Here is a 13,772-nt window from a genome sequence, read left to right as displayed (position 1 = left end):
TTTCTTTGCATGTTAAAACGTGGTTGCCCCTGGGGCAACCAAAGGCCAAGAAATGGTTGCCCTATTTTCTTTTGGTTGCCCGGGGCAACCGGGCACAGGGCCGCTGGAAGTCACGTTAAGCAGGGGGTGCTGGGAGGAAGGGAACAATTTGGACGTTTTTTTTTTTTTTTTTTTTTTGCCATATTTAGAAGAATATCTCAGTTTAAATTAACATTAGGATACTGTTGTGATGTAATTATTCAGTATTTTCTCCTTTTCTCACTCATTCAGAGCAAAAAGGGAGATACTGTATATAGCATGATGATAATGCTCTATATCTCCCTATTTGCTCTGAATACACCAGTTAACATGACACAGACTTAACATGATAGAAATATTATCAGCAAACTTAATGACTAGACTAATTATTCTGATTTGAAACCCCTGGCTCCCCCTGGCCAGTGACACTTGGGAATAGACTAGGTGACAACCAAGTATAGTTTGGTGACAAGCTGGAGAGACAGTTGACGGTCGGAGAGACGGCATCCGGTACGGGATGGGTTTTAGCACCCCAGCCTGGCTCTCTCGTGAGGGAGAAATCCACAAACGCTACGGATCAGCCTCCTGAAAATCTGCGTAAACATCGGCGCGGCCTGGGGTCCTTCAGGCTAGAGCGAGGTGCTCATCGCAGGTGTATGACGTGCAGCGCACAGGCCTCCTTGAGGCATCCTCCCTGCCCATGGTACGGCATGGTAGGATTGCCTTTTGCCACAGGAGGTTCTGGTGAGACGAAGGAGGTGCCCGGCCTGGAATCACCCCACAGGGACTTAGACCTCCATGCACCGAAGGTCTCACAATACTGCGGTGTAGCACTAAACTCTATTGCAGCGGATTGGGCGTGATCAACCCTTCCGCGGGCAACGTTGCATACAGAGTAGGAAGGCTGATCCGTGAGCGGCTGCTTCTGGGACGCGGGTCGGGGTCATAATCGGCCTCGGCTGGGTCTACTGGGCGAGGGTGTATGATGTTGACAGACCCGAAACACCCCACGACCCCAGTTAACATCACTGATGACGCGTCCCAGCGCATGCAGTAGTATGTATACTTGAACTGAATGGCATATATCAAGAAACATTGACTCCTCTCTTTGCTGTATAGTGGGAGGTGCATTTTTGAGTAGGCTATTAAAATAGCATGTCAAGTTCACATTTCTTTATTGCCAGATTAAACAATTTGTATTGGTTGTTGGTTGGTTCAACACAACATGTGCGCTTCTTCTTCTTCTCTAGCCTACAAGCATGTAACTTCCTTGATTGTTATTGTTGATAATTCTATTTAAATAGGCTACATTTTCAGGATATCAATAATGCAATAATTTCCCGAAACATTCTTAAACAAGAAAGGAACATAGTGCACTGCAAAATATTTTTAATTACATTTGTAAAAAAAAGAAAAAAAGAAAAAGAAAATGGAAAAAATCTAGGGGGTGCTGCAGCACCTGCAGCACCCCTACTTCCCGCGGCCCTGACCGAGCAGCCGTTAATGTCGAGCCCTGCTGACCTCACCACTACTGTTACTGTTACTCAGGACTCAACCCCCATAGCCCCATCTCTGCTCCCCCTCACCACTACTGTTACTGTTACTCAGGACTCAACCCCCATCTCTGCTCCCCCCTCACCACTACTGTTATCCATCTCTGCTCCTCCTCACCACTACTGTTACCCATCTCTGCTCCCCCCTCACCACTACTGTTATCCATCTCTGCTCCTCCTCACCACTACTGTTACCCATCTCTGCTCCCCCCTCACCACTACTGTTACTGTTACTCAGGACTCAACGCCCATCTCTTCTCCCCCCTCACCACTACTGTTACTCAGGAGGACGCAACCCCCATACCCCCATCTCTGCTCCTCCTCACCACTACTGTTACCCATCTCTGCTCCCCCCTCACCACTATTGTTACTCAGGAGGACGCAACCCCCATACCCCCATCTCTGCTCCTCCTCACCACTACTGTTACCCATCTCTGCTCCCCCCCTCACCACTACTGTTACTGTTACTCCATCCCATTTTATGATTTAGTTGGTAGTAGTCCATGCTACCACAATGCTTAGAATTGATGGCAATGCATTTTTTGTGATTCAGTGACCCAGTGATAATTCATAGGAAAAAAAGATATACTGTATATGTTGAGTGCTAGAAACTAGCAAAGATAATGCCCAGAGAGCAAGACCAGGACTGAAAATCCATTGTGTCCTCACTTTAAAAAAAGAAGGGGGAAAATAAGACAAAGAAAAAAAAAATCAAGTTTATATCAATTACAGGAAAGTCAATAGGCAGTAGGGCTGGGCGATTAATCGAATTTTAATCATGATTACGATTTGGGCTGTCCACGATTATGAAAACAAGATAATCGACATCAAATGATTTTGCGGCTCCTGTCTCTCTCGTTCTGTCTTGTGTTGTAAATCAAGCGCACCCCTTCCCTTGCTTGGCCCCTCCCCCAAAGCCCAAAGCACACAGTTTCGGTTCAGCTCGAGTTGTGAATGACTGTCATGTGAAGAGCCACGGCACGTTTCTCCTCCCCGGCTATTTCCTTGTTAGCACAAGAATAAGATGACAGAAGTCACAGAAAGAGAGCCGCTGGTCGAGAAGAGAGGTAAAACAACGTATGTGTTGTGGAAACACTATTTTCGCCGAGTCAGACTTGGAACAAACACAGTATGCAGGATATGCGCGGTCGTGGCTGCACCCCGCAAAACGACCGCTCTCCCTCTTTTTTTAATCACTTGAAATCCACTCACAAAGTGGTCTATGACCAAGCAATAAACGCTAAACGAACAAAAAGACAAAGCCCCATCTAGTTACTCCTGCCACCGCAACACAGTCATCGATTCAGGACACTCTTTACAATGCGACCGCATATTCAACAGCTAACGAGCTCACAGATAAACATTAACAATAGCCCCCTATTATGAACCTAAATGTGTTATTGTAAGTCGCTTTGGATAAAAGCATCTGCCAAATGAGTAATTTAATGTAATGTAAACGAACATTACTCAATAGCGTTCTCATTTGGTTAGTTTTGATGAAATATGAAAGCACTAATTTGCTGTCTGCAACATACAGTATGTCCCGACTGTTTTCATTCCACTTAATTAAACAACGGTAAATAAATACCGCGAGTTTGTGTGTGTGTGTGCGTACGTACGTGCGTGTGTGCGTTCCAAGTTACCTGTAGGGTCAAACTCATGTTTGAGGGAGACTGGAGACTTGTCATTCTTAGGTTTCTTGTCTGGGGTGTCCTTGTTGAGAATGCTCGGGGTCCTGTTGACACAGATAGTAGGGGGGAAAAAACACTTTTTGACACTAAAATAAATTAATATGACAAAATAAAATTCAGATAAAACCAATGCAGATTTTAAAAAGTTGGGATGTGGAGGTCAGTGATCATTTGCACACATCCAAATGAGTGGTGTGCACTTTTTTCTAGCCTTTTGTAGTCCTTTTGTACATTTACAGGAATCAATGTGCATAAATGATAAAGAAAGTACATGAGTCTGAAATGTTTCTCCCATTTCCCTTGGCCACAAGAACTACATAAATTCCTTACATATGTGGACGGCAGACTTAGGTTCTACTCTCTTCTTCTTAACACATTGAGTGCCAGCGACGCCATATGGCGTCAAGAGAAATTTACCGTAGACTGCCAGCGACGCCAAATGGCGTCAATAACTCAAAATTCATATTTTTCCATATTTGTGCAGTTTAAGGTCGTACGCAGTCTGTCAACATAATTTCCTTCAATGGATCTCACGGCGCCACCTTAAAAAATCGACGCGATCAAAGCGCGCCTCCCTCCCCCGACTCCTTTGTCTGGAGTTTGTGAGATCGCTTCAGTCCTTGGGTGATAGCATACGGTAAGCATACGATAGCATTTAGCGAACATTAGCATTGAGAATTAGCATTGAGCATTAGCATATAGTTATTAGCAGTAGATTTAGATCAGATAGGTAGATAGATAGATAGATAGATAGATAGATAGATAGATAGATAGATAGATAGATAGATAGCATCAGATAGATTAGTTTGTGAGATTGTGGTGAGTGTTGAGTGCTTGGGTGTATTTGAGGTGAGTGCTTGGTGTAGTTGAGGTGTGTGTGAGGGCCGCGTGTGTGTGTGAGTGTTTGTGATAGCGTTAGGTCGATTAGTTTAGCAGGCAGCAGTAGTAGCGTTAGCGTATAGTATTAGTAATTAGTTAGTGTAGTGTGTGTTTTCAAAAAAAAAAAAAAAAAACGTGTTTGTGCGTCTCTGTCTGTCTGTGTCTGTCTCTGTGTGTGTGTGTGTGTGTGTGTGTGTGTGTGTGTGTTTAGTTGGCTAGTTTTAACGCTAGTCTAGAGCTAGTCTAGAGTTAGCTGGTAGGCATGCCCAGGCGGAAGCGTCCCCAGCCTGCAGCTGGGCAGCTCACGTTACAGCAAGCCCTGAATCGCGCTGTTCAGTCGAGAAGACTCCCGGAGACAGACTCCGACGAGCCGGTCTCTTCGTCTGAACACGACGACACCAGGGATTCAGACTGGCGACCGCCTGCACATAAGAGTTGTGCGTTTTTGGACTCCAGCGATGGTGAGATCGATTTACGATCATCTGCTATTGAAAACACTTTTTTCCTTCAATCATATATATCATATTTTTATAAACTCTCACTTTGGCTACAGATGAGGAGGAGGAGACCCCTGAGTTCCCAGTGGCGTCGTCTTCTAGAGGTAAGAACCTAGATATAGATACGTTATTATTGATCCTTTGCAGGAAATTCATGTGTCAGGTATACAGCTAAATCTACATTTCAGGACAAACAGAACAATGTAAACTTATAGCTAAACATACTGTGTCTAAAAAGAAGCAGGAGAAAAAAGCTTGGTAAGAATAACAATCCTGAATTATTTAGCCTATTCTAATACCATGTAAAATATACAATTTCAGAGTTGGAGGACAACTCTGAGGATGACGATGACGAAGAGCAAGGGGCTTCCTCCAGCTTCCCACGTCTTGCACGTTTGGAGTCCAGTGATGAAGGTGAGATAAAGGCCATTTTAGAATTCCAATTCAATCTGATAGTGAATGAAAACATAAACTTTTTTCCTTCAAGAAATTTCAATTTCATATTTTTATAAATTCACTTTTACGACAGAAGAGTCGGAGGATCCACCACCACCACCACCACCTTCTTCTTCAAGTGCAGTTGGGCGCAAAAGAGGTGGGAACCTTTTTTATTCAGTTTATTTTTGTCAACACAAGGCTTCTACCGTAAATTCCGGACTATAAGCCGCACCGGTGTATAAGCCGCACCTGCAAAGTTGACTATTTTTTTCTTATATAAGCCGCACCGGACTATAAGCCGCGGGTGTTTTAATGTTTTTTTTATTTATTTATTGTGTTTTATTGTTTAATTACCATATGTAAGGGTTCATGCAAAGAGGGGATTGTCGGGAAAGAGATGGCTGTTTGAGGAAGCTCCCATTTATTAACATTTCAACAAAACAACATAACACAACACCACCTGTGTTGTTTTTTACAGTGTACACAGTGTCATACAGTGTCATACAGTGTGGTGAAAAGAGGGCAAGAGAGGAAATTAAAACTTATTATAGTTATATAGGATTTATAGTTAGAAAGAGTGCTAAAAAAGAGAGATTTTTTTTTTTTTTTTTTTTTTTAAATCCATAGATAAGCCGCACCGTTATATAAGCCGCAGGGGCCAAAAAAGGCCAAAAAACGGGAAAAAAGGTGCGGCTTATAGTCCGGAATTTACGGTAATTATTGGATTTTGTCAAAAGACAGCTTGTTTACATATCACAATTGTCTGAAGAAAAACCTTTTATTTCATATTATTTTTATTTTATTTTATTTTTATTCAGCTGGCAAGACTCGTCATCAGGAGGATCCTCCAAGCTGGCGGGAAACGGGTGACTGGAGCCCCAAGAGCTTGCCGTTCACTGGAGTGGCAGGTCCCAGCAACGCGGCATCACTCCAGTCCGACCAGCCTGTCGACTTCCTGGAGCTCTACCTCTGCGAGGAGCTGCTGCTGCTCATTGTTGAGCAGACAAACACCTATGCAGAACAGTGCATCGCTGTCCTCCATCAGCTGCGTCTCCCATTCTCCAGGGTCAATGCCTGGGTACCGCTGACCGTGGTAGAGCTGAAGCGGTTTCTGGGTTTGCTGTTCCTCACCGGCCTCATAAAGAAACCCAGCATCGCAGAATACTGGTCTGTTGATGGGGCACTTGAAACGCCATACTTCAGGAAAACAATGTCACGGAACAGGTTCCAGCTAATCTGGCGCTTTATTCACTTCAGTGACAACCGGGAGGTCGATGGCAGCGACCCGCTGCACAAAGTGCGTCTCATCCTGGACCTGCTCCTCTGCAAATTCAGGGAGATGTACCGGCCCTCACAGAACATCAGTGTGGATGAAGGCATGCTTCTCTGGCGCGGGAGACTGCGGTTCAAAGTGTACAATCCTGCAAAACCCGTCAAGTACGGGATCAAGAGTTACATCCTGTGTGATTCTGAAAACGGCTATTGCTATTCCATGAAGCCATACTGTGGAACTAGCAATACACTGCAGGACACCGTGCGGTTCCTGGTCAACGGCCTTGAGGGTTTTGGCCACCGCCTCTGGATGGACAACTTCTACAATAGTGAGTCCATGTGTCGACTTCTCCTCAGCCTCCACATAGACTCAGCCGGCACACTCCGTGTGAACAGGGGAGAACCACCGTCAATCCGGCAGGTCAGCATGTCGGATCTGGCAGTCGGTGAACGACGCGCTCTCCACAACGATGCAGTGATGGTCCTGGCGTGGCGAGACAAGCGGATCGTCAGGATGATCACCACCTTCCACACGGATGAGATGAGGACCGTAGAGGTGAGACAGAAAGGGCAAAGTGAGAGAGTCCCCCAAAGAAAACCAGCATGCGTGGTTGAGTACAACCAGTATATGAATGGTGTAGATCGGCTAGACCAGAAGATCAGCTACTACCCATTCATCAGGAAGACCGCGAAATGGAGCTCCAAATTCGTGGCGTACCTGATGGAGATCGCGATGAGCAACGCCTTCATCATATACAGCAAACGCAACCCAACGGCCAGCTGCAAAACGCTGAAAGACTTCACCCTGCCGGTGATAAAGTCCTGGACGGAGGCATCTGTTCCCCCCCCCCCCCCTCCTCCGGCGGCAGATGACCAACCTCCTCCTCGCCAAGCCACGCCAATCCACCCGCGCAAACGGCCCGCTTCCGCGAGGTTGACTGTTGACTTCGAAGGACATGTGCCGCTGCCAGTGGAAGTGCCACCCACAAAGGACAAGGCGTACAGGAGATGTGCGCACTGCGCAGCGAAAGGACATAGAAAAGAGACAAAGTATGTTTGCCCCAAATGTGACTACCTCCCTCTCTGCCTGTACCCCTGCTACTTCGAGTATCATGCCCAGTGACAGTTTCATCCTCTCCCCACTCCCTCTTCCACCCCCCCCCCCCCCCCCCCCCAAAAAAAAAACAGTTGATGAGGTCTATTGTTTATAGTCCAGTGGGCTGTCGTGCTTTGCATATTTTTTAGACAGCAATTGAAAGAGAAGTGTACTTTCATCAAAAAAAAAAAAAAAAATTGATATCTTGTTTTCTTTATGTAAATAGGGACTTCCAGCATGACCCCAGCATGACCCCATAAATGTGAGCATTTTGTTGTTGGACCATGCTGTTTCCAGATATTTGTAGAAAATAAACAAAACATTCTTTTCACATACTTTTTCCCGCAGGTAAACTAGACATTCTACCCTTTCATTTCAGCTATAGCATTTTGTTCAACTCAAAGGAGAATTCATTATTTGGCCTATGTTTACATAAAGTTGTCTTGATTTGCAACTATTTTGAAGGTCCATGTGAAGAAGATAAAACAGTGCAGGACATGTTGTGTTTTGAATATTGTTATTATGTTACACATCAAATGAAAGCTTTCAATGTGTAGTTTCATAAAAAAATAAAATAAAGGTGATATCTTGTTTCCCTATGTAAATAGAGACTTCAATATCCAGCATGACCCATGAAAGTGAACATTTTGATGTTAGACCAAGCTGTATACAGATATTTGTAGAAAATAAACAAAACATTCTTTTCACATACTTTTTCCCGCAGGTAAACTAGACATTCTAACCTTTCATTTCAGCTATAGCATTTTGTTCAACTCAAAGGAGAATTCATTATTTGGTCTATGTTTACATAAAGTTGTCTTGATGTCCAACTATTTTGAAGGTCCATGTGAAGAAGATAAAACAGTGCAGGACATGTTGTGTTTTGAATATTGTTATTATGTTACACATCAAATGAAAGCTTTCAATGTGTAGTTTCATAAAAATAAAAATAAAAGTTGATATCTTCTTTCTTTGTGTAAATATGGACTTCATTATCCAGCATGACCCCATGAAAGTGAACATTTTGATGTTAGACCAAGCTGTAAACTAATATTTGTAGAAAATAAACAACACATTCTTTTGACATACTTTTTCCCGCAGGTAAACTAGACATTCTAACCTTTCATTTCAGCTATAGCATTTTGTTCAACTCAAAGCAGAATTCATTCTGTCGCCTTTCTAACATAAAGATGTGATTATCTCAGAAACTAATTCCAGCATGCTCTTTTCGGTCGAAAACACTCTTTTTCAGAGGGGTGTATTTCCAAAATGGAACGGTTTATAAACACACTTTTTTTTTTAATGAAACAGAAGGGTTCAAAGTTTCATTGAGGCTATTGGTTGTCCATATAAGAGGAACACAAAAAATGATATGGCTATATTAAAATGCATTGCGGCCTATGTGGCACAGTACAGCACCTTTTGCCCAAGGGCCGTGGCACTCAAAGTGTTAATATGTCTGAGAAAATTACCTTTTCTCTTACAACATGGCCAACACTTCAGAAAATAAGCTCTGATCAATCAAACTGCATCATATGAGAGGTGGACCACACACACACTTGCCAATATCTGATATGGCAAGTGAAAAGGCCATATCTATAGCCTTATAGTGACATCAGAGGCCCATGCGTTACTACATCCGCATACTACATAAGTGAGTCTGTGTCAGTTCACAGCCACTGCTGGTTTTGGAAGGCGGGTTGAAACTGAATGAGTGACAGGTCGTAGCACCGATGAGAGAGCGTTCAAAAAATGGGCTGCCTCCCGTGTCGTCTGATCGCAAAGTCATTACTGATTGGGGAGGACTGAATCCACCCCTGGCCAATCACTGGCCAAGTGAACGGTTCCCTCCCATATGCATATCCGGCTGAGGTAAAGTGTCCCAGACCCAGAGAGAGATCTGCAGCATGCAGTAACGTAGTGTATCAGCGTAAGAACTCTCATGGGTATCAGACCCAGAGAGAGATCTGCAGCATGCAGTAACGTAGTGTATCAGACCCAGAGAGAGATCTGCAGCATGCAGTAATGTAGTGTATCAGACCCAGAGAGAGCTCTGCAGCATGCAGTAACGTAGTGTATCAGACCCAGAGAGAGATCTGCAGCATGGAGTAACATAGTGTATCAGACCCAGAGAGAGATCTGCAGCATGCAGTAACGTAGTGTATCAGCATAAGAACTCTCATGGGTATCAGACCCAGAGAGAGATCTGCAGCATGCAGTAACCTAGTGTATCAGACCCAGAGAGAGATCTGCAGCATGCAGTAATGTAGTGTATCAGCGTAAGAACTCTCATGGGCCTGGCGTTGAGACTACCCATGCGTTGGTGGGGGCACTCCGGTTCTGAAAAATGAAGCCAATGGGGAAGTAGCTTAAACCGGCATTCTGTCTAATTGCAAGCAGGGGGCGACTCCAATGGCTGCAAAAAGAAGTCAGATTGTATAGAAGTCAATGGGAAAATGCCTGGCATGATTTATTACTTCAAAAACTTTCCTCATGAGTTTATGACCTCAATTGCTATTTTCAAGTCTTCTTCTATACAGCATGGTGTTCATTTGGTAAATGATGGTCCCATTTAGAGTCAAATAGACAATACAACAGACTATGCTTTGGGGCATGAATGACAGGTCTGCTGACCAGTAATCGCGCAGCTCGCCAATCACGGACCAATAGCAGGCGGCTCTGTGGGAAAGCCCTGGTCTCGCGCTGGCTGCTTCTGGCTCCAAATAACCAAGATGGCGACGGTCAAAATGCCAAACTCCAGGCTTCAAAACGGGAGTCCACAAACCAATGGGTGACGTCACGGTGGCTGCCTGCGTGCATATTTTGATTTATGATCATTCTACAGTCTGATGTTTGGCTAATGAAACATTCACATCCCTAGTCCTAAGTGGGAGGCCGGCTTGCTGCTGGTAGTTCTTGATATAAAAATAACAGACTCCCTCTCCTCTTCTTCCACCCCTACACCTCCTCCTACTCCTTCCTCGGGATGGGGGGCAGCGGGGTGTTTGTGTTGCTGTTCCTCCCTCGGACAATGGGGGCCCTGGGCTTTTAACAATGGCTCTCACGTCAGAGGCAGCTTACTACACTGCTGCTTTGTGGGACACATTCCCGGAAACAGAGACTAGGGCTTCTGGCTCGCCTCCCATTTCCTGATGGTGGGAGAAGGCTGGGGAGGAAGGGGGGGAGATGGGAGGGAGGAGGTCCATACGTTTCTTTCAGACCAGACAGAAGACTATGAGAGAAGAAGAAGGTCTGGGATTTCTTTTTGCTCCCAGAGTGTGTGAACCATCCTATTCAAAGTGTCCCCATAGTACAGCAATCCAAATACATCTGATTCAGGCCATTAGAAGAGACAAGCGTGAATATTGCCCCCTTTGCAGTGAGCTTTTTGTGATCAAAATGATATGTCACTGATCCAGGCAGGACAGTTAAAACTGATTCCAAAACCCCCACAAACAAAAACACTGTCATGATGACGAGAAAAAGGGTGAAAATACATGGAAAAGGGGGCACATTATGGGGGTAAAGTAACCTTGTGTTTTTATCTCCGAGTAGAAGGCTCATTTAAAGGAAGATTTTTGCCCGTTTTAAACCTCTACCGATCTGGGGAGAGCCGTAGACTGGCATATACTTCCTCCGATACATGTGCTGTCGGCAGCCGCTTCTCCGTCGACAGCGAGAACAGGGAGGAGCTTCACTGGCAGGACATAGCATAGCGCATGGGAGGATCATGCTATTCCCCCACAGTTCCCCTCCCCCCAAACAGGCCAGACTGACCAGAGGAGGCACTAGTGCAGGGACCAGGACTCATGCGCAGACACAGCCAATTGTGTCAGTAGAGCACTATCTGACCAAGCCGGAGATACCGCTGCCGGGAATTGAACCCGGGTCTCCGCGGTGGTAGGCGAGTGCTCTCACCTCTACACTACACTACCCAGACGCCCCATACTACCCACACACTGATGATACACTACACTACCCAGACGCCCCATACTACCCACACACTGATGATACACTACACTACCCAGACGCCCCATACTACCCACACACTGATGATACACTACACTACCCAGACGCCCCATACTACCCACACACTGATGATACACTACACTACCCAGACGCCCCATACTACCCACACACTGATGATACACTACACTACCCAGACGCCCCATACTACCCACACACTGATGATACACTACACTACCCAGACGCCCCATACTACCCACACACTGATGATACTAACTACACTACACTACCCAGACGCCCCATACTACCCACACACTGATGATACAGTACACTACACTACCCAGACGCCCCATACTACCCACACACTGATGATACACTACACTACCCAGACGCCCCATACTACCCACACACTGATGATACTAACTACACTACACTACCCAGACGCCCCATACTACCCACACACTGATGATACTAACTACACTACACTACCCAGACGCCCCATACTACCCACACACTGATGATACTAACTACACTACCCAGACGCCCCATACTACCCACACACTGATGATACAGTACACTAACCCAGACGCCCCATACTACCCACACACTGATGATACTAACTACACTACACTACCCAGACGCCCCATACTACCCACACACTGATGATACTAACTACACTACACTACCCAGACGCCCCATACTACCCACACACTGATGATACAGTACACTACCCAGACGCCCCATACTACCCACACACTGATGATACAGTACACTAACCCAGACGCCCCATACTACCCACATACTGATGATACTAACTACAGTACACTACCCAGACGCCCCATACTACCCACACACTGATGATACTAACTACAGTACACTACCCAGACGCCCCATACTACCCACACACTGATGATACACTACACTACCCAGACGCCCCATACTACCCACACACTGATGATACAGTACACTACACTACCCAGACGCCCCATACTACCCACTCACTGATGATACAGTACACTACCCAGACGCCCCATACTGCCCACACACTGATGATACAGTACACTACCCAGACACCCCATACTACCCACACACTGATGATACAGTACACTACACTACCCAGACGCCCCATACTACCCACACACTGATGATACAGTACACTACCCAGACGCCCCATACTACCCACACACTGATGATACTAACTACACTACACTACCCAGACGCCCCATACTACCCACACACTGATGATACAGTACACTACACTACCCAGACGCCCCATACTACCCACACACTGATGATACAGTACACTACACTACCCAGACGCCCCATACTACCCACACACTGATGATACAGTACACTACACTACCCAGACGCCCCATACTGCCCACACACTGATGATACAGTACACTACACTACCCAGACGCCCCATACTACCCACACACTGATGATACAGTACACTACACTAGCCAGACGCCCCATACTACCCACACACTGATGATACAGTACACTACACTACCCAGACGCCCCATACTACCCACACACTGATGATACACTACACTACCCAGACGCCCCATACTACCCACACACTGATGATACACTACACTACCCAGACGCCCCATACTACCCACACACTGATGATACAGTACACTACACTACCCAGACGCCCCATACTACCCACACACTGATGATACAGTACACTACCCAGACGCCCCATACTACCCACACACTGATGATAGTAACTACAGTACACTACCCAGACGCCCCATACTACCCACACACTGATGATACAGTACACTACCCAGACGCCCCATACTACCCACACACTGATGATACTAACTACACTACACTACCCAGACGCCCCATACTACCCACACACTGATGATACAGTACACTACCCAGACGCCCCATACTACCCACACACTGATGATAGTAACTACAGGACACTACCCAGACGCCCCATACTACCCACACACTGATGATACAGTACACTACCCAGACGCCCCATACTACCCACACACTGATGATACTAACTACACTACACTACCCAGACGCCCCATACTACCCACACACTGATGATACAGTACACTACCCAGACGCCCCATACTACCCACACACTGATGATACTAACTAGGGATGTTCATTTTGAAAATTTTCCAAATTCGATAATTGGTGAAAATTAACGATCAATTATCGATTATCGATCATATTAATACTTTTTTTACTCAATTTTTTTCAATTTTTTTTTTTACTAAATGAATGCCTATGGCAGAAAATACGAAAGACAACGTGTTCTCCTCAATGAACTCTTTATTTCAATGTGTCTCCTCTCCAACACTGCTGTCCCCGGCGCATGCCGGTGTGAATT

At 45.5% G+C, this 13,772-nt stretch overlaps 1 protein-coding gene across 1 annotated transcript in view; it reads right to left on the bottom strand.

The window, feature by feature from the left end:
- arhgef12b (Rho guanine nucleotide exchange factor (GEF) 12b) overlaps positions 1 to 13,772 on the bottom strand; it is a 140,413-nt gene that overhangs the window by 73,959 nt on the left and 52,682 nt on the right. Inside the window, exon 2 of the mRNA XM_083646927.1 lies at positions 3,215 to 3,306. Coding sequence (XP_083503053.1) covers positions 3,215 to 3,306 — 92 coding nt within the window. The remainder of the gene's footprint in view (positions 1 to 3,214; positions 3,307 to 13,772) is intronic.

Source organism: Poromitra crassiceps (genome assembly GCF_964638095.1).
Source record: "Poromitra crassiceps genome assembly, chromosome: 1".
Lineage (NCBI taxonomy): Eukaryota > Metazoa > Chordata > Actinopteri > Beryciformes > Melamphaidae > Poromitra > Poromitra crassiceps.
This window is presented reverse-complemented; position numbering and strand designations above follow the sequence as displayed.